The 20,538-nt window shown below is 52.5% G+C and overlaps 1 protein-coding gene across 1 annotated transcript in view; it reads right to left on the reverse strand.

The window, feature by feature from the left end:
* Positions 1 to 20,538, reverse strand: part of LOC115140342 (nitric oxide synthase 1-like) — a 143,239-nt gene that overhangs the window by 110,527 nt on the left and 12,174 nt on the right. The window contains exon 3 of the mRNA XM_065026819.1: positions 2,285 to 2,422. Coding sequence (XP_064882891.1) covers positions 2,285 to 2,422 — 138 coding nt within the window. The remainder of the gene's footprint in view (positions 1 to 2,284; positions 2,423 to 20,538) is intronic.

Below are 20,538 nucleotides of genomic sequence, written 5' to 3' on the forward strand. Positions count from 1 at the left end.
CTCAACACTTCCGCTTGACATAAAGCTCTGGGCATTCATGCCCCGCAGCTGTTCTTTATATGACTGAGAAAAACAGAATTCTGTGATTTTTTATACATCTGAAGATGTGCTATTAGAGGCGAGGCACATTCATTGGGATGCATAGCAGGCTGTCGTCCGATAAGTCTCTGAAATAATTAGCTAGGCTCATGTTAAAAGACCAAGGCGACGGCTGCAGAGCTATCTGTGCAGATGGATGGCTAAATGCTTAAGATGGGGGGCCACAGTGGCTTGCGGGTATGCATCCCCACATCCGTACCCACATCTGTACCCACATCCGTACCCACATGCGTAACCACATCCGTAACCACATGCGTAACCACATGCGTACCCACATGCGTACCCACATGCGTACCCACAGCCGTACCCACAGCCGTACCCACAGCCGTACCCACAGCCGTACCCACATCCGTACCCACATTCGTACCCACACCCGTACCCACACCCGTACCCACACGCGTACCCACACGCGTACCCACACGCGTGCCCACATCCGTACCCACATGCGTACCCACATGCGTACCCACATGCGTACCCACCTCCGTACCCACATCCGTACCCACATCCGTACCCACATCCGTACCCACATCCGTAACCACACCCGTACCCACACCCGTAACCACACCCGTAACCACACCCGTACCCACACCCGTACCCACACCCGTAACCACACCCGTACCCACACGCGTACCCACCTCCGTACCCACATGCGTACCCACATGCGTACCCACATGCGTACCCACATGCGTACCCACAACCGTACCCAGAACCGTACCCACATCCGTAACCACCACCGTACCCACATCCGTACCCACATCCGTACCCACATCCGTACCCACAACCGTACCCACATGCGTAACCACATCCGTAACCACATGCGTAACCACATCCGTACCCACATCCGTACCCACAACCGTACCCACAACCGTACCCACATCCGTAACCACCACCGTACCCACATCCGTACCCACATCCGTACCCACATCCGTACCCACAACCGTACCCACAACCGTACCCACATCCGTACCCACATCCGTAACCACATCCGTAACCACATCCGTAACCACATCCGTACCCACATCCGTAACCACATCCGTACCCACAACCGTACCCACAACCGTACCCACATCCGTACCCACATCCGTACCCACATCCGTACCCACATCCGTAACCACATCCGTAACCACATCCGTACCCACATCCGTACCCACATCCGTACCCACATCCATACCCACATCCATACCCACATCCATACCCACATGCGTACCCACATCGTTCCCACATCCGTACCCACACATGCAGTCAGAGTCGGCCCCAGCCTTTTGGGGGCTCTAAGTTACATGTTGCCATATGCTGGAGAGAAATGTTTACAGTTTTTAAGATTATATCTGAGTGAGAGTGACTGACAAAATCAATGGGGGCCCCCACAGTCGATAATTCAACCATGATTACTACAAGTTTAGATAGCTGGCTAGACTAACTTACCAATCTAAAACCTGCTGATATGGGCTAACTGAGTGAATGCTGATATGGGCTAACTGAGTAACTGCTGATATGGGCTAACTGAGTGACTGCTGATATGGGCTAACTGAGTGACTGCTGATATGGGCTAACTGAGTGAATGCTGATATGGGCTAACTGAGTGACTGCTGATATGGGCTAACTGAGTGAATGCTGATATGGGCTAACTGAGTGACTGCTGATATGGGCTAACTGTGTGACTGCTGATATGGGCTAACTGTGTGAATGCTGATATGGGCTAACTGAGTGAATGCTGATATGGGCTAACTGAGTGAATGCTGATATGGGCTAACTGAGTGACTACTGATATGGGCTAATTGAGTGACTGCTGATATGAGCTAATTGAGTGACTAAATTTGACTAAACTAAATTTCGAAATTGCACCTTGTGTATTCTAATATCTAACTCTCAACAGTAAGTTGAGACCCCGACGGAGTTCCTAAAAAATATATGTTATTATAAAAATATATATATTATCTGCTGTATTTGTAAGAAAAGGGCTATATGAGTACACACTAATTTGATTAAATTAATTGTTTGATTGATTAGCTAATTGACTAATCAATTGATTGATGAGAGGAAGCAACTGTTGTACAGATGAGAAGCCACACGGTCCCTTGACTGATTAATTGATTGGCTAATTAGTTAATGATTAATTAATTGACTGATTGATTGATGAGAAGAAGTCACTGTCTGCAGATGAGAAATAAAGTCCATTCCGTACCTTACTAGAGCTGTGGTGTAGAGTGTCATTGTACGTGACTCCAGTCTCCACATTCTTGATCTTCATGAAGCGATGGCATTTGGATGGGCTGCCATTCTGGAGAGCCTTGTTAGGGGAGATCCTCCCCTGGGCTGAAGGCTAGAGGGAAGAAGCAGATGTTTAGGAGAATTCATACACTTTAGTCAGTAGACTAGCCGATAATGCTTCTACCAAGATGGCCGTCGTGCACCCCTGACAGTGGCGGTGTGATACAAGAACTTTAGGTAGAGAGGGGGAAAAAAAGGAGAGAGAGATATAGAGACAGTCACAGAGAGAGAGAGATAGATAGACAGTCACTGAGAAAGAGATAGAGACAGTCACACAGAGCGATAGACAGTCGCAAAGAGACGGAGATAGAAACAGTCACATAGAGAGATTCACAGAGAGAGATTGCTTTGGCAATGTTAACACGTTTCCCATGCCAATAAAGCAGAGAGAGAGAGATAGAGAAAGAGACAGTCACAGAGACAGACAGAGATACAGACAGTAATACCGAGAAAGAGAGATAGTGACAGTCACAGAGAGAGAGAAAGAGAGAGAGAAAGAAAGAGAGAGAGAGAGAGAGAGAGAGATTCAGTCACAGAGACAGAGATAGAGACAGTCACACAGAGATAGAGACAGTCAGAGAGATAGGGACAGTCACAGAGAGAGGGACAGTCACAGAGAGAGATATACAGTGAGGGAAAAAGTATTTGATCCCCTGCTGATTTTGTACATTTGCCCCCTGACAAAGAAATGATCAGTCTATAATTTCAATGGTAGGTTTATTTGAACAGTGAGAGACAGAATAACAACAAAAAAAATCCTGAAAACGCATCTCAAAAATGTTATAAATTGATTTACATTTTAATGAGGGAAATAAGTATTTGACCCCCTCTCAATCAGAAAGATTTCTGGCTCCCAGGTGTCTTTTATACAGGTAATGAGCTGAGATTAGGAGCACACTCTTAAAGGGAGTGCTCCTAATCTCAGTTTGTTACCTGTATAAAAGACACCTGTCCACAGAAGCAATCAATCAATCAGATTCCAAACTCTCCATCATGACCAAGACCAAAGAGCTCTCCAAGGATGTCAGGGACAAGATTGTAGACCTACACAAGGCTGGAATGGGCTACAAGACCATCGCCAAGCAGCTTGGTGAGAAGGTGACAACAGTTGGTGTGATTATTCGCAAATCGAAGAAACACAAAAGAACTGTCAGTCTCCCTCGGCCTGGGGCTCCATGCAAGATCTCACCTCGTGGAGTTGCAATGATCATGAGAACAGTGAGGAATCAGCCCAGAACTACACGGGAGAATCTTGTCAATGATCTCAAGGCAGCTGGGACCATAGTCACTAAGAAAACAATTGGTAACACACTACGCCGTGAAGGACTGAAATCCTGCAGCGCCCGCAAGGTCCCCCTGCTCAAGAAAGCACATACAGTATACATGCCCATCTGAAGTTTGCCTGGGTGAAAATGTTGTGGTCAGATGAGACCAAAATGGAGCTCTTTGGCATCAACTCAACTCGCCGTGTTTGGAGGAGGAGGAATGCTGCCTATGACCACAAAAACACCATCCCCACCGTCAAACATGGGGGTGGAAACATTATGCTTTGGGGGTGTTTTTCTGCCAAGGGGACAGGACACCTTCACCGCATCAAAGGGACGATGGACGGGGCCATGTACCGTCAAATCTTGGGTGAGAACCTCCTTCCCTCAGCCAGGGCATTGAAAATGGGTCGCGGATGGGTATTCCAACATGACAATGACCCAAAACACACGGCCAAGGCAACAAAGGAGTGGCTCAAGAAGAAGCACATTAAGGTCCTGGAGTGGCCTAGCCAGTCTCCAGACCTTAATCCCATAGAACATCTGTGGAGGGAGCTGAAGGTTCGAGTTCACAAACATCAGCCTTGAAACTTTAATGACTTGGAGAAGATTTGCAAAGAGGAGTGGGATAAAATCCCTCCTGAGATGTGTGCAAACCTGCTGGTCAACTACAAGAAACGTCTGACCTCTGTAATTGCCAACAAGGGTTTTGCCACCAAGTACTAAATCATGTTTTGCAGAGGGGTCAAATACTTATTTCCCTCATTAAAATGCAAATCAATTTATAACATTTTTGACATGCGTTTACCAGTTTTTTTTGTTGTTATTCTGTCTCTCACTCTTCAAATAAAGCTACCATTAAAATTATAGACTGAGCATTTCTTTGTCAGTGGGGAAACGTACAAAATCAGCAGGGTATCAAATATTTTTTTCCCTCGCTGTATACAGTCACAGAGATAATGACATAGACAGTCACAGAGAGCGAGAGGGAGTCAAGGAGACAGAGCTAGAGGCAGTCACAGAAAGAGAGAGAGAGAGAGGGAGAGAGAGTGACAGTCACAGAGACGTAGAGAGAGAGAGAGAGGGGGAGTGAGAGGGAGAGAGAGAGAGAGAAAGAGAGAGAGAGAGAGAGAGAGGGGGGAGGGAGAGAGAGAGAGAGATAGTGACAGTCACAGAGAGAGAGAGAGATAGTGACAGTCACAGAGAGAGAGAGAGATAGTGACAGTCACAGAGAGAGAGAGAGATAGTGACAGTCACAGAGAGAGAGAGAGAGAGAGAGAGAGAGAGAGAGAGAGAGAGAGATAGTGACAGTCACAGAGACATAGAGAGAGAGAGAGAGAGAGAGAGAGAGAGAGAGTCAAAGAAAGAGAGGGATAAAGTTAATCACAGTGAGAAACATTGAGACAGTCACAGAGAGAGATACAACGTAAAACACCAAATAATGCATGCAGAACCGAATTAGGCCGATACCCGCTAATAATCATAATCCAGAAAAGAGCTGATAAATTCTATAACCACCTAAAAGGAAGCGATTTCCAAACCTTCCATAACAAAGCCATCACCTACATAAAGATTAACCTAGAGAAGAGTCCCCTAAGCAGGCTGGTTCTCGGATTGTTCACAAACACAAATAGAGCCCCAGGACAGCAACATAATTAGACCCAACCAAATCATGAGAAAAACAAAAAGATAATTACTTGACACATTGGAAAGAATTAACAATAAACAGAGAAAACTGGAATGTAATTTGGCCCTAAACAGAGAGTACATAGTGTAGAATACCTGACCACTGTGACTGACACAAAATGAAGGAAAGCTTTGATTATGTACAGACTCAGTGAGCATAGCCTTGCTATTGAGAAATGCCGGTGTATGGAAACCTGGATCTCAAGAGAAGACAGACTGCGCACAGACTGCACACTGCCCACAAAGTGAGGTGGAAACTGAATTGCACTTTCTAACCTTCTGCCAAATCTATGAACATATTAGAGACACATATTTCCCTGAGATTACATAGACCCACAAAAGAATTGAAAACAAATCCAATTTTGATAAACTCTCATACCTATTGTGTGAAATACCACAGTGTAAAATCACAACAGCAAGATTTGTGACCTGTTGCCACAAGAAAAGAGCAACCAGTGAAGAACAAACACCATTGTAAATACAAACAATATTTATGTTTATTTATTTTCCCTTATGTACTTTAACTATTTGCACATCGTTACAACACTGTATATATACATAATATGACCTTTTAAATGTCTCTATTCCTTTGGAACTTTGTAAAGTTGTGTAATGTTTACTGTTCATTTTTGATTTTTGATTCACATTTGTTTATTATCTATTTCACATGCTTTGGCAATGTTAACAAATGTTTCCCATGCCAATAAAGCCCATTGAATTGAATTGAATTGATGGAGACAGTCACAGTGAGTGTCACGTTCTGACCATAGTTCTTTTGTGTTTTCCTTGTTTTAGTGTTGGTCATGACGTGAGCTGGGTGGGCATTCTATGTTGTGTCTCTAGTTTGTCTATTTCTATGTTTGGCCTGATATGGTTCTCAATCAGAGGCAGGTGTTAGTCATTGTCTCTGATTGGGAACCATATTTAGGTAGCCTGTTTTGTGTTGGGATTTGTGGGTGGTTGTTTCCTGTCTTTGTGTTTTCTGCACCAGTTAGGACTGTTTCGGTTTTGCCACGTTTATTGTTTTGTATTCTGTTCATGTTGAGTTACCTTATTAAAATAACATGAACTCTAACCACGCTGCGTTTTGGTCCGCCTCTCCTTCCCAGGAAGAAAGCCGTTACAGTGAGTTAGATATAGACAGTCACAGAGACAGAGATAGAGTCAGAGTAGCATTATTTAGTATTTGCACAGCCTCCTGCAGTACCATCTGAATAACAATTAGAGACAGCCCCCATCAGGTACAAAGGCAATCAGCATCTTGAAACTATTATTGTTGACTGCTAATTGTTAGCTATCTCAGTTTGTCTACTATGGCTCAGTTTAGACAGCCCAATTCTGATCTAATTGATCACTAATTGATCGTTTGACCAATTAGATCAGCTATGAAAAATATCTGATGTGATTGGTCAAAAGACCTATTAGTGGAAATAAGATAAGAATTAGGCTGCCTGTGTAAACGCAGCCTACGATGCGGTTATTGACTGATAATTGCTTGAATTAATGTAATTTAGCACCGGAGTTTGATTGTTGTATTGCATTGATTCTATTTTTTTTAAGTACTCAGACCTCTCCATCAATCCCACACCTTGTAATAGCTCTTATCATCATCTCTCAATCACACAGCCATGCATTCTCCACGTAGTGAAGGTGCCTCAAACAACAGGCAGAATTGTATCGCTGGCTGACAGAATGGAAGTAAAAAAGGGTGAAACGTAAATCTATCTAATCTATTGATATAGACAGGAGGGTGGACCTGTTTTATTTGATTTGATTCCTCACAGCGAGAAGAGTAATTCTGTGTCCATAAGAAATGCTCACCCAGCCCGCCAGCCAGCCAGCCCGCCAGCCACCCAGACAGTCAGCCAGCCAGCCAGCCAGCCCGCCAGCCACCCACCCACCCACCCAGACAGCCAGCCAACCCCCCACCCAGCCAGGCTGCCAGCCACCCACCGAGGTAACCACCCACCCACCCAGCCAGCCACACAGCCTGCCATCCACACAACCAGCCAGCCACCCAGCCAGCCAGCCACACAACCAGCCAACAACACAGCCAGACACAGCCTGCCAGCCACGCAACCAGCCAGCCACCCAGCCAGCCAGCATACAAACAGTCGGCCAATACAGAAAGCCTATTATGCAGCTAGGCAACATAAAGAGAGCCTATTACAGCTATAGTCAAACAGCCAGAGGAATCAAGATGAGGAAAATTAACGCGTTAAAGTGTGAGTGGGAGGGAGCGAAAAAGAGAGAAAAAAAGAGAGAGAGAAAGAGAGAGAGAAAGAGAGAGAGGGAGAGAGAGAGAGAGAAAAAAAGAGAGAGAGAGAGAGAGCGAGAGAGGAAGAGAGAGAGAGAGAGAGAGAAAGAGAGAGCGAGAAAGAGAGGGCGAGAAAGAGAGAGAGAGAGAGAGAAAGAGAAACGGAACGATAACTATAGGTGAAGAGTAATGCAACAATATGAATGAGGGGAATAAAGATAATTTACTGGTCAAGCTCTATGAATCTATTCAATAACATTATGCAGAAGCATGGAGGATCTAAGGGAACTCCTGGCACTGGGAGCTTGCTTCTGCCTCGAAGAAGAGCCCTTCCTCCTGATCCAGCCTTGAAGGAGAGCCATACCTTCTGAACCTCCCGCAAAGGAGAGCCATATCTCCTGAACCTGTCTCGAAGGAGAGCCCTACCTGCTGAACCTGCCTCGAAGGAGAGCCCTACCTCCTCAACCTGCCTCGAAGGAGAGCGCTACCTCCTCAACCTGCCACGAAGGAGAGCACTACCTCCTGAACCTGCCTTGAAGGAGAGCCATACCTCCTGAACTTGTCTAGGAGAGCCCCACCTCCTGAACCTGCCTCGAAGAAGAGCCCTATCTCCTGAACCTGCTTTGAAGGAGAGCCATACCTCCTGAACCTACCGCGAAGGAGAGCCATATCTCCTGAACCTGCCTCGAAGGAGCCCAAACTCCTGAACCTGCCTCGAAGGAGAGCCCTACCTCCTGATCCTGCCTCGAAAGAGAGCCATACCTCCTGAACCTGCCTCGAAGGAGATCCCTATCTCCTAACACTGCCTCAAGGAGAGCCCTAACTCCTGAACCTGCTTTGAAGGAGAGGCCTACCTCCTGAACCTGCCTCGAAGGAGATCCCTATCTCCTGAACCTGCCTCGAAGGAGAGCCCTACCTCCTGAACCTGCCTCGAAGGAGAGCCCTTCCTCCTGATCCTGCCTCGTAGGAGATCCCTACCTCCTGATCCTGCCTCGAAGGAGAGCCATACCTCCTGAACCTGCCTCGAAGGAGAGCCCAACCTCCTGAACCTGCCTCGAAGGAGAGCCCAACCTCCTGAACCTGTCTCGAAGGAGAGCCCTACCTCCTGAAACTGTCTCGCAGGAGAGCCCTACCTCCTGAACCTGCCTCGAAGGACATCCCTACCTCCTGATCCTGCATCGAAGGAGAGCCCTACCTCCCGAACCTGCCTCGGAAGAGAGACCTACCTCCTAAACCTGCCTCAAAGGAGAGCCATACCTCCTGAACCTGCCTCGAAGGAGACCCCTACCTCCTGATCCTGCCTCGAAGGAGAGCCCTACCTCCTGAACCTGCCTCGAAGGAGAGCCCTATCTCCTGAACCTGCCTCGAAGGAGAGCCCTACCTCCTGATCCTGCCTCGAAGGAGAGCCCTACCTCCTGAACCTCCCACGAAGGAGATCCCTATCTCCTAACCCTGCCTCGAAGGAGAGCCCTACCTCCTGAACCTGCCTCAAAGAAGAGCACTACCTCCTGAACCTGCCTTGAAGGAGAGCCATACCTCCTGAAACTGCCTCGTAGGAGATTCCTACCTCCTGAACCTGCCTCGAAGGACATCCCTACCTCCTGATCCTGCCTCAAAGGAGAACCCTACCTCCTGAACCTGCCTCGAAGGAGAGCCCAACCTCCTGAACCTGTTTTGAAGGCGAGCCATACCTCCTGAACCTCCCGCAAAGGAGAGCCCTACCTTCTGAACCTGCCTCGAAGGAGAGCCCAATCGACTGAACCTGCCTCGAAGAAGAGCCCTACCTCCTGAACCTGCCTCAGAAGAGAGCCCTACCTCCTAAACCTGCCTTGAAGGAGAGCCCTACCTCCTGAACCTGCCTCGAAGGAGATCCCTATCTCCTAACACTGCCTCAAGGAGAGCCCTACCTCCTGAACCTGCCTCAAAGGAAAGCAAAGGAAAGGCCTACCTCCTGAACCTGCCTCGAAGGAGATCCCTATCTCCTGAACCTGCCTGGAAGGAGAGCCCTACCTCCTGAACCTGCCTCGAAGGAGAGCCCTAACTCCTGAACCTGCCTCGGAAGAGTGCCCTACCTCCTGAACCTGCTTTGAAGGAGAGGCCTACCTCCTGAACCTGTCTCGAAGGAGAGCCCTTCCTCCTGAACCTGCCTCGTAGGAGATCCCTACCTCCTGATCCTGCCTCGAAGGAGAGCCATACCTCCTGAACCTGCCTCGAAGGAGAGCCCAACCTCCTGAACCTGTCTCGAAGGAGAGCCCTTCCTCCTGAACCTGCCTCGTAGGAGATCCCTACCTCTTGATCCTGCCTCGAAGGAGAGCCATACCTCCTGAACCTGCCTCGAAGGAGAGCCCAACCTCCTGAACCTGTCTCGAAGGAGAGCCCTACCTCCTGAAACTGTCTCGCAGGAGAGCCCTACCTCCTGAACCTGCCTCGAAGGACATCCCTACCTCCTGATCCTGCCTCGAAGGAGAGCCCTACCTCCTGAACCTGCCTCGGAAGAGAGACCTACCTCCTAAACCTGCCTCAAAGGAGAGCCATACCTCCTGAACCTGCCTCGGAGACCCCTACTTCCTGATCCTACCTCGAAGGAGAGCCCTACCTCCTGAACCTGCCTCGAAGGAGAGCCCTACCTCCTGAACCTGCTTTGAAGGAGAGCCATACCTCCTGAACCTCCTGCGAAGGAGAGCCCTATCTCCCGAACCTGCCTCGAAGGAGATCCCTACTTCCTGAACCTGCCTCGAAGGACATCCCTACCTCCTGATCCTGCCTCGAAGGAGACCCCTACCTCCTGAACCTGCCTCAAAGAAGAGCCCTACCTCCTGAACCTGCCTTGAAGGAGAGCCATACCTCCTGAAACTGCCTCGTAGGAGATTCCTACCTCCTGAACCTGCCTCGAAGGACATCCCTACCTCCTGATCCTGCCTCAAAGGAGAACCCTAGCTCCTGATCCTGCCTCAAAGGAGAACCCTACCTCCTGAACCTGCCTCAAAGGAGAGCCCTACCTCCTGAACCTGCATCGGAGGAGACCCCTACCTCCTAACCCTGCCTCGAAGGAGAGCCCTACCTCCTGAACCTGCTTCGAAGGAGAGCCCTTCCTCCTGAACCTGCCTCGAAGAAGACCCCTACCTCCTGATCCTGCCTCGAAGGAGAGCCATACCTCCTGATCCTGCCTCGAAGGAGAGCCATACCTCCTGAACCTCCCGCGAAGGAGATCCCTATCTCCTGAACCTGCCTCGAAGGAGAGCCCTACCTCCTGAACCTGTCTCGAAGGAGAGCCCTTCCTCCTGAACCTGCCTCGTAGGAGATCCCTACCTCTTGATCCTGCCTCGAAGGAGAGCCATACCTCCTGAACCTGCCTCGAAGGAGAGCCCAACCTCCTGAACCTGTCTCGAAGGAGAGCCCTACCTCCTGAAACTGTCTCGCAGGAGAGCCCTACCTCCTGAACCTGCCTCGAAGGACATCCCTACCTCCTGATCCTGCCTCGAAGGAGAGCCCTACCTCCTGAACCTGCCTCGGAAGAGAGACCTACCTCCTAAACCTGCCTCAAAGGAGAGCCATACCTCCTGAACCTGCCTCGGAGACCCCTACTTCCTGATCCTGCCTCGAAGGAGAGCCCTACCTCCTGAACCTGCCTCGAAGGAGAGCCCTACCTCCTGAACCTGCTTTGAAGGAGAGCCCTACCTCCTGAACCTGCCTTGAAGGAGAGCCATACCTCCTGAAACTGCCTCGTAGGAGATTCCTACCTCCTGAACCTGCCTCGAAGGACATCCCTACCTCCTGATCCTGCCTCAAAGGAGAACCCTAGCTCCTGATCCTGCCTCAAAGGAGAACCCTACCTCCTGAACCTGCCTCAAAGGAGAGCCCTACCTCCTGAACCTGCATCGGAGGAGACCCCTACCTCCTAACCCTGCCTCGAAGGAGAGCCCTACCTCCTGAACCTGCTTCGAAGGAGAGCCCTTCCTCCTGAACCTGCCTCGAAGAAGACCCCTACCTCCTGATCCTGCCTCGAAGGAGAGCCATACCTCCTGAACCTCCCGCGAAGGAGATCCCTATCTCCTGAACCTGCCTCGAAGGAGAGCCCTACCTCCTGAACCTGCCTCGAAGGAGAGCCCTTCCTCCTGAACCTGCCTCGAAGGAGATCCCTACCTCCTGATCCTGCCTCGAAGGAGAGCCATACCTCCTGATCCTGCCTCGAAGGAGAGCCATACCTCCTGAACCTGCCTCGAAGGAGAGCCCAACCTCCTGAACCTGTCTCGAAGGAGAACCCTACCTCCTGAACCTGCTTCGAAGGAGAGCCCTTCCTCCTGAACCTGCCTCGAAGAAGACCCCTACCTCCTGATCCTGCCTTGAAGGAGAGCCATACCTCCTGAAACTGCCTCGTAGGAGATTCCTACCTCCTGAACCTGCCTCGAAGGACATCCCTACCTCCTGATCCTGCCTCAAAGGAGAACCCTACCTCCTGAACCTGCCTCGGAAGAGAGCCCTAACTCCTGAACCTGCCTCAAAGGAGAGCCATACCTCCTCAACCTGCCTCGAAGGAGAGTGCGACCACCTGAACCTGCCTCGAAGGAGAACCATACCTCCTGAAGCTGCCATGAAGGAGAGCCCTACATCCTGAACCTGTCTAGGAGAGCCCTATCTCCTGAATCTGCATCAAAGGAGATCCCTATCCCCTAGCCCTGCCTCGAAGGAGAGCCCTACCTCCTGAACCTGCCTCGAAGGAGAGCCCTACCTCCTGAACCTGCCTCGGAGGAGAGCCCTACCTCCTGTACCTGCCTTGAAGGAGATCCCTATCTCCTAACCCTGCCTCGAAGAAGAGCCCTACCTCCTGAACATGCCTCGAAGGAGACCCCTACTTCCTGATCCTGCCTCGAAGGAGAGCCCTTCCTCCTGAACCTGCCTCGAAGGAGAGCCCTACGTCCTGAACCTGCTTTGAAGGAGAGCCATACCTCCTGAACCTCCCACGAAGGAGAGCCCTATCTCCTGAAACTGCCTCGCAGGAGATTCCTACCTCCTGAACCTGCCTCGAAGGACATCCCTACCTCCTGATCCTGCCTCGAAGGAGAACCCTACCTCCTGAACCTGCCTCGGAAGAGAGCCCTAACTCCTGAACCTGCCTCAAAGGAGAGCCATACCTCCTGATCCTGCCTCAAAGGAGAGCCATACCTCCTGAACCTGCCTCGAAGGAGAGCCCTACCTCCTGAACCTGCTTTTAAGGAGAGCCATACCTCCTGAACCTCCCGCGAAGGAGAGCCCTATCTCCTGAACCTGCCTCGAAGGAGATCCCTATCTCCTAACCCTGCCTCGAGGGAGAGCCCTACCTCCTGAACCTGTCTAGGAGAGCCCTACCTCCTGAATCTGCCTCAAAGGAGAGCCCTACCTCCTGAACCTGCCTCGAAGGAGAGTCCTACCTCCTGAACCTGCTTTGAAGGAGAGTCCTACCTCCTGAACCTGTCTAGGAGAGCCCTACCTCCTGAACCTGCCTCGAAGGAGAGTCCTACCTCCTGAACCTGCTTTGAAGGAGAGCCCTACCTCCTGACCCTGCTTTGAAGGAGAGCCATACCTCCTGAACCTCCCACGAAGGAGAGCCCTATCTCCTGAAACTGCCTCGCAGGAGATTCCTACCTCCTGAACCTGCCTCGAAGGACATCCCTACCTCCTGATCCTGCCTCGAAGGAGAACCCTACCTCCTGAACCTGCCTCGGAAGAGAGCCCTAACTCCTGAACCTGCCTCAAAGGAGAGCCATACCTCCTGAACCTGCCTCGAAGGAGACCCCTACTTCCTGATCCTGCCTCGAAGGAGAGCCCTACCTCCTGAACCTGCCTCGAAGGAGAGCCCTACCTCCTGAACCTGCTTTTAAGGAGAGCCATACCTCCTGAACCTCCCGCGAAGGAGAGCCCTATCTCCTGAACCTGCCTCAAAGGAGAGCCCTACCTCCTGAACCTGCCTCAAAGAAGAGCCCTACCTCCTGAACCTGCCTTGAAGGAGAGCCATACCTCCTGAAACTGCCTCGTAGGAGATTCCTACCTCCTGAACCTGCCTCGAAGGACATCCCTACCTCCTGATCCTGCCTCGAAGGAGAGCCCTATCTCCTGAACCTGCCTCAAAGGAGAGCCCTACCTCCTGAACCTGCCTCAAAGAAGAGCCCTACCTCCTGATCCTGCCTCGAAGGAGAACCCTAACTCCTGAACCTGCCTCAAAGGAGAGCCATACCTCCTGAACCTGCCTCGGAGACCCCTACTTCCTGATCCTGCCTCGAAGGAGAGCCCTACCTCCTGAACCTGCCTCGTAGGAGATTCCTACCTCCTGAACCTGCCTCGAAGGACATCCCTACCTCCTGATCCTGCCTCGAAGGAGATTCCTACCTCCTGAACCTGCCTCGAAGGACATCCCTACCTCCTGATCCTGCCTCGAAGGAGAACCCTACCTCCTAACCCTGCCTCGAGGGAGAGCCCTACCTCCTGAACCTGTCTAGGAGAGCCCTAACTCCTGAACCTGCCTCAAAGGAGAGCCATACCTCCTGAACCTGCCTCGAAGGAGACCCCTACTTCCTGATCCTGCCTCGAAGGAGAGCCCTACCTCCTGAACCTGCCTCGAAGGAGAGCCCTACCTCCTGAACCTGCTTTTAAGGAGAGCCATACCTCCTGAACCTCCCGCGAAGGAGAGCCCTATCTCCTGAACCTGCCTCAAAGGAGAGCCCTACCTCCTGAACCTGCCTTGAAGGAGAGCCATACCTCCTGAAACTGCCTCGTAGGAGATTCCTACCTCCTGAACCTGCCTCGAAGGACATCCCTACCTCCTGATCCTGCCTCGAAGGAGAGCCCTATCTCCTGAACCTGCCTCAAAGGAGAGCCCTACCTCCTGAACCTGCCTCAAAGAAGAGCCCTACCTCCTGATCCTGCCTCGAAGGAGAACCCTACCTCCTGAACCTGCCTCGGAAGAGAGCCCTAACTCCTGAACCTGCCTCAAAGGAGAGCCATACCTCCTGAACCTGCCTCGAAGGAGACCCCTACTTCCTGATCCTGCCTCGAAGGAGAGCCATACCTCCTGAACCTGCCTCGAAGGAGAGCCCTACCTCCTGAACCTGCTTTTAAGGAGAGCCATACCTCCTGAACCTCCCGCGAAGGAGAGCCCTATCTCCTGAACCTGCCTCAAAGGAGAGCCCTACCTCCTGAACCTGCCTCAAAGAGCCCTACCTCCTGAACCTGCCTCGAAGGAGAGCCATACCTCCTGAAACTGCCTCGTAGGAGACTCCTACCTCCTGAACCTGCCTCGAAGGACATCCCTACCTCCTGATCCTTCCTCGAAGGAGAGCCCTATCTCCTGAACCTGCCTCAAAGGAGAGCCCTACCTCCTGAACCTGCCTCAAAGAAGAGCCCTACCTCCTGAACCTGCCTCGAAGGAGAGCCATACCTCCTGAAACTGCCTCGTAGGAGACCCCTACTTCCTGATCCTGCCTCGAAGGAGAGCCCTACCTCCTGAACCTGCCTCGGAAGAGAGACCTACCTCCTGAACCTGCCTCGAAGGAGAGCCCTACCTCCTGAACCTGCTTTTAAGGAGAGCCATACCTCCTGAACCTCCCGCGAAGGAGAGCCCTATCTCCTGAAACTGCCTCGCAGGAGATTCCTACCTCCTGAACCTGCCTCGAAGGACATCCCTACCTCCTGATCCTGCCTCGAAGGAGAACCCTACCTCCTGAACCTGCCTCAAAGAAGAGCCCTATCTCCTGAACCTGCCTTGAAGGAGAGCCATACCTCCTGAAACTGCCTCGTAGGAGATTCCTACCTCCTGAACCTGCCTCGAAGGACATCCCTACCTCCTGATCCTGCCTCAAAGGAGAACCCTAGCTCCTGATCCTGCCTCAAAGGAGAACCCTACCTCCTGAACCTGCCTCAAAGGAGAGCCCTACCTCCTGAACCTGCATCGGAGGAGACCCCTACCTCCTAACCCTGCCTCGAAGGAGAGCCCTACCTCCTGAACCTGCTTCGAAGGAGAGCCCTTCCTCCTGAACCTGCCTCGAAGAAGACCCCTACCTCCTGATCCTGCCTCGAAGGAGAGCCATACCTCCTGAACCTCCCGCGAAGGAGATCCCTATCTCCTGAACCTGCCTCGAAGGAGAGCCCTACCTCCTGAACCTGCCTCGAAGGAGAGCCCTTCCTCCTGAACCTGCCTCGAAGGAGAGCCCTTCCTCCTGAACCTGCCTCGAAGGAGATCCCTACCTCCTGATCCTGCCTCGAAGGAGAGCCATACCTCCTGAACCTGCCTCGAAGGAGAGCCCAACCTCCTGAACCTGTCTCGAAGGAGAACCCTACCTCCTGAACCTGCTTCGAAGGAGAGCCCTTCCTCCTGAACCTGCCTCGAAGAAGAGCCCTACCTCCTGAACCTGCCTTGAAGGAGAGCCATACCTCCTGAAACTGCCTCGTAGGAGATTCCTACCTCCTGAACCTGCCTCGAAGGACATCCCTACCTCCTGATCCTGCCTCAAAGGAGAACCCTACCTCCTGAACCTGCCTCGGAAGAGAGCCCTAACTCCTGAACCTGCCTCAAAGGAGAGCCATACCTCCTCAACCTGCCTCGAAGGAGAGTGCGACCACCTGAACCTGCCTCGAAGGAGAACCATACCTCCTGAAGCTGCCATGAAGGAGAGCCCTACATCCTGAACCTGTCTAGGAGAGCCCTATCTCCTGAATCTGCATCAAAGGAGATCCCTATCCCCTAGCCCTGCCTCGAAGGAGAGCCCTACCTCCTGAACCTGCCTCGAAGGAGAGCCCTACCTCCTGAACCTGCCTCGGAGGAGAGCCCTACCTCCTGTACCTGCCTTGAAGGAGATCCCTATCTCCTAACCCTGCCTCGAAGAAGAGCCCTACCTCCTGAACATGCCTCGAAGGAGACCCCTACTTCCTGATCCTGCCTCGAAGGAGAGCCCTTCCTCCTGAACCTGCCTCGAAGGAGAGCCCTACGTCCTGAACCTGCTTTGAAGGAGAGCCATACCTCCTGAACCTCCCACGAAGGAGAGCCCTATCTCCTGAAACTGCCTCGCAGGAGATTCCTACCTCCTGAACCTGCCTCGAAGGACATCCCTACCTCCTGATCCTGCCTCGAAGGAGAACCCTACCTCCTGAACCTGCCTCGGAAGAGAGCCCTAACTCCTGAACCTGCCTCAAAGGAGAGCCATACCTCCTGATCCTGCCTCAAAGGAGAGCCATACCTCCTGAACCTGCCTCGAAGGAGAGCCCTACCTCCTGAACCTGCTTTTAAGGAGAGCCATACCTCCTGAACCTCCCGCGAAGGAGAGCCCTATCTCCTGAACCTGCCTCGAAGGAGATCCCTATCTCCTAACCCTGCCTCGAGGGAGAGCCCTACCTCCTGAACCTGTCTAGGAGAGCCCTACCTCCTGAACCTGTCTAGGAGAGCTCTATCTCCTGAATCTGCCTCAAAGGAGAGCCCTACCTCCTGAACCTGCCTCGAAGGAGAGTCCTACCTCCTGAACCTGCTTTGAAGGAGAGTCCTACCTCCTGAACCTGTCTAGGAGAGCCCTACCTCCTGAACCTGCCTCGAAGGAGAGTTCTACCTCCTGAACCTGCTTTGAAGGAGAGCCCTACCTCCTGACCCTGCTTTGAAGGAGAGCCATACCTCCTGAACCTCCCACGAAGGAGAGCCCTATCTCCTGAAACTGCCTCGCAGGAGATTCCTACCTCCTGAACCTGCCTCGAAGGACATCCCTACCTCCTGATCCTGCCTCGAAGGAGAACCCTACCTCCTGAACCTGCCTCGGAAGAGAGCCCTAACTCCTGAACCTGCCTCAAAGGAGAGCCATACCTCCTGAACCTGCCTCGAAGGAGACCCCTACTTCCTGATCCTGCCTCGAAGGAGAGCCCTTCCTCCTGAACCTGCCTCGAAGGAGAGCCCTACGTCCTGAACCTGCTTTGAAGGAGAGCCATACCTCCTGAACCTCCCACGAAGGAGAGCCCTATCTCCTGAAACTGCCTCGCAGGAGATTCCTACCTCCTGAACCTGCCTCGAAGGACATCCCTACCTCCTGATCCTGCCTCGAAGGAGAACCCTACCTCCTGAACCTGCCTCGGAAGAGAGCCCTAACTCCTGAACCTGCCTCAAAGGAGAGCCATACCTCCTGATCCTGCCTCAAAGGAGAGCCATACCTCCTGAACCTGCCTCGAAGGAGAGCCCTACCTCCTGAACCTGCTTTTAAGGAGAGCCATACCTCCTGAACCTCCCGCGAAGGAGAGCCCTATCTCCTGAACCTGCCTCGAAGGAGATCCCTATCTCCTAACCCTGCCTCGAGGGAGAGCCCTACCTCCTGAACCTGTCTAGGAGAGCCCTACCTCCTGAACCTGTCTAGGAGAGCTCTATCTCCTGAATCTGCCTCAAAGGAGAGCCCTACCTCCTGAACCTGCCTCGAAGGAGAGTCCTACCTCCTGAACCTGCTTTGAAGGAGAGTCCTACCTCCTGAACCTGTCTAGGAGAGCCCTACCTCCTGAACCTGCCTTGAAGGAGAGTCCTACCTCCTGAACCTGCTTTGAAGGAGAGCCCTACCTCCTGACCCTGCTTTGAAGGAGAGCCATACCTCCTGAACCTGCCTCGGAAGAGAGCCCTAACTCCTGAACCTGCCTCAAAGGAGAGCCATACCTCCTGAACCTGCCTCGAAGGAGACCCCTACTTCCTGATCCTGCCTCGAAGGAGAGCCCTACCTCCTGAACCTGCCTCGAAGGAGAGCCCTACCTCCTGAACCTGCTTTTAAGGAGAGCCATACCTCCTGAACCTCCCGCGAAGGAGAGCCCTATCTCCTGAACCTGCCTCAAAGGAGAGCCCTACCTCCTGAACCTGCCTCAAAGAAGAGCCCTACCTCCTGAACCTGCCTTGAAGGAGAGCCATACCTCCTGAAACTGCCTCGTAGGAGATTCCTACCTCCTGAACCTGCCTCGAAGGACATCCCTACCTCCTGATCCTGCCTCGAAGGAGAGCCCTATCTCCTGAACCTGCCTCAAAGGAGAGCCCTACCTCCTGAACCTGCCTCAAAGAAGAGCCCTACCTCCTGATCCTGCCTCGAAGGAGAACCCTAACTCCTGAACCTGCCTCAAAGGAGAGCCATACCTCCTGAACCTGCCTCGGAGACCCCTACTTCCTGATCCTGCCTCGAAGGAGAGCCCTACCTCCTGAACCTGCCTCGTAGGAGATTCCTACCTCCTGAACCTGCCTCGAAGGACATCCCTACCTCCTGATCCTGCCTCGAAGGAGAGCCCTATCTCCTGAACCTGCCTCAAAGGAGAGCCCTACCTCCTGAACCTGCCTCAAAGAAGAGCCCTACCTCCTGAACCTGCCTTGAAGGAGAGCCATACCTCCTGAAACTGCCTCGTAGGAGATTCCTAACTCCTGAACCTGCCTCGAAGGACATCCCTACCTCCTGATCCTGCCTCGAAGGAGATTCCTACCTCCTGAACCTGCCTCGAAGGACATCCCTACCTCCTGATCCTGCCTCGAAGGAGAACCCTACCTCCTAACCCTGCCTCGAGGGAGAGCCCTACCTCCTGAACCTGTCTAGGAGAGCCCTAACTCCTGAACCTGCCTCAAAGGAGAGCCATACCTCCTGAACCTGCCTCGAAGGAGACCCCTACTTCCTGATCCTGCCTCGAAGGAGAGCCCTACCTCCTGAACCTGCCTCGAAGGAGAGCCCTACCTCCTGAACCTGCTTTTAAGGAGAGCCATACCTCCTGAACCTCCCGCGAAGGAGAGCCCTATCTCCTGAACCTGCCTCAAAGGAGAGCCCTACCTCCTGAACCTGCCTTGAAGGAGAGCCATACCTCCTGAAACTGCCTCGTAGGAGATTCCTACCTCCTGAACCTGCCTCGAAGGACATCCCTACCTCCTGATCCTGCCTCGAAGGAGAGCCCTATCTCCTGAACCTGCCTCAAAGGAGAGCCATACCTCCTGAACCTGCCTCGAAGGAGACCCCTACTTCCTGATCCTGCCTCGAAGGAGAGCCATACCTCCTGAACCTGCCTCGAAGGAGAGCCCTACCTCCTGAACCTGCCTCAAAGAGCCCTACCTCCTGAACCTGCTTTTAAGGAGAGCCACACCTCCTGAACCTGCTTTTAAGGAGAGCCCTACCTCCTGAACCTGCCTCAAAGGAGAGCCCTACCTCCTGAACCTGCCTCAAAGAGCCCTACCTCCTGAACCTGCCTCGAAGGAGAGCCATACCTCCTGAAACTGCCTCGTAGGAGACTCCTACCTCCTGAACCTGCCTCGAAGGACATCCCTACCTCCTGATCCTGCCTCGAAGGAGAGCCCTATCTCCTGAACCTGCCTCAAAGGAGAGCCCTACCTCCTGAACCTGCCTCAAAGAAGAGCCCTACCTCCTGAACCTGCCTCGAAGGAGAGCCATACCTCCTGAAACTGCCTCGTAGGAGACCCCTACTTCCTGATCCTGCCTCGAAGGAGAGCCCTACCTCCTGAACCTGCCTCGGAAGAGAGACCTACCTCCTGAACCTGCCTCGAAGGAGAGCCCTACCTCCTGAACCTGCTTTTAAGGAGAGCCATACCTCCTGAACCTCCCGCGAAGGAGAGCCCTATCTCCTGAAACTGCCTCGCAGGAGATTCCTACCTCCTGAACCTGCCTCGAAGGACATCCCTACCTCGAAGGAGAACCCTACCTCCTGAACCTGCCTCGGAAGAGAGCCCTAACTCCTGAACCTGCCTCAAAGGAGAGCCATACCTCCTGAACCTGCCTCGAAGGAGACCCCTACTTCCTGATCCTGCCTCGAAGGAGAGCCCTACCTCCTGAACCTGCCTCGAAGGAGAGCCCTACCTCCTGAACCTGCTTTTAAGGAGAGCCATACCTCCTGAACCTCCCGCGAAGGAGAGCCCTATCTCCTGAACCTGCCTCAAAGGAGAGCCCTACCTCCTGAACCTGCCTCAAAGAAGAGCCCTACCTCCTGAACCTGCCT

The sequence above is a fragment of the Oncorhynchus nerka genome, linkage group LG13 (genome assembly GCF_034236695.1).
Source record: "Oncorhynchus nerka isolate Pitt River linkage group LG13, Oner_Uvic_2.0, whole genome shotgun sequence".
Classification (NCBI taxonomy): Eukaryota; Metazoa; Chordata; class Actinopteri; order Salmoniformes; family Salmonidae; genus Oncorhynchus; species Oncorhynchus nerka.